At 64.8% G+C, this 1,209-nt stretch overlaps 1 protein-coding gene across 1 annotated transcript in view; it reads right to left on the minus strand.

Moving 5' to 3' along the window:
* The window catches only part of LOC102495265 (angiotensin-converting enzyme-like), a 24,080-nt gene that overhangs the window by 1,662 nt on the left and 21,209 nt on the right, over positions 1–1,209 (minus strand). The window contains exons 24-26 of the mRNA XM_006146840.1: positions 793–915; positions 305–486; positions 6–158 (exon numbers count right to left, since the gene is read on the minus strand). Coding sequence (XP_006146902.1) covers positions 6–158; positions 305–486; positions 793–915 — 458 coding nt within the window. The remainder of the gene's footprint in view (positions 1–5; positions 159–304; positions 487–792; positions 916–1,209) is intronic.

Consider the following 1,209-nt stretch of genomic DNA (forward strand, 5'->3'; position numbering starts at 1 on the left):
GATGCTAAAGAGCCTCTGGGTGAGGCCCACTGTGGCTACCAGTAGGGCGACCCCCAGAAAGAGTAGCACCCACTGGCCCACGCGGGCCTGCTGCGCCTCCAAGTTCATGCCCAGGAAGTTGACACGGCCGCCGTCGGAGGAGGAGCTTTCCGAGCGAGCTGGGCGGGAAGCAAGCAGACGGTGGCCCTGGTCACTGACCTGGTGGCCTGGGTCACTGGCCTGGCTCCCCGGCTACTCGGAGTCAGCCTTGGGCCGCCTAGGCTTAGGGGTCTCCACCCCGCACGGGCTCTGGGGCTGGGCGTACCGGAGTTGGGCGTCCAGTTGTACTCTGGCCAGCCCAGCTGCTCCCCGTGGCGGCCGGTGAGGAGCCAGTCCAGCAGCGGCTTGAAGTAGTTCATGATGGCCGAGGCAGACATGTTGGGCTGTCCCGTCATCAGCATCATGGCCTCTGGCCATCGCTTGCTGGAGCCCAGCTTCAGGGTGTCCCTGTGGAGGGACCGGATAAAGGGAAACTGAGTTAGAAAAACATGCTCCCTCTCCCCCCGCCCCCATGGCCCAGCCTAATACCCACCCACTCCCAGCCTAAACTTCCCTTGGAATTGGGCGGGCCTGGGGACAGGAAAGGGCTGGTAGGGAGGGCTGCGGTCCCCTCCTGGAGATGTGTGTCAGACCCTGCTCAGCGCCAGCTGGGAGCTCCAACCTCACGGCCAAATGGGGTGTTCCCAGAATAGCCCCAGCAGGCTGCTCAAAGCTGACAGGACAACAGCCAGAAGGCGGCCCAGGGATACTCACGCCAGGAGCCGCCCAGCCTCCTTGGACTGATAAATGTCACACTTGTGCAGGGGACCCTTGTGGCCAGCCGCCTGGCACAGGGCCTCGTGAAACTGGAACTGGGTGATGAAGCCGACAAAGTACCTGGGTGGAGGGAGGGCAAGCCATAGGGTGGGCGCGTTGGGGGGCATGTGCCACTGAGCCCAGGCCCTTCTGCAAATGACAGTCCCATGGGGCACAGCAGAGCCTCCCTCCCCTCCTCCCACTGCCATCTGGACGGCAGGACATCAGGGGGAGTCCACTCTGGCCTCCAGAGTTGCCCAAGTGCCTGCCCAGCTGTGCCCTCCCCACAGGGCTGCCTCCACATCTCAGGAGGGCCTGCTCCAAGTGGCTCCCGGGAGCAGCCCCAGGCAGGGGGAGGGCCAAGGCCCCACGGGC

Source organism: Tupaia chinensis, unplaced genomic scaffold, assembly GCF_000334495.1.
Source record: "Tupaia chinensis unplaced genomic scaffold, TupChi_1.0 Scaffold000187_1, whole genome shotgun sequence".
In the NCBI taxonomy this organism is placed as follows: Eukaryota; Metazoa; Chordata; class Mammalia; order Scandentia; family Tupaiidae; genus Tupaia; species Tupaia belangeri.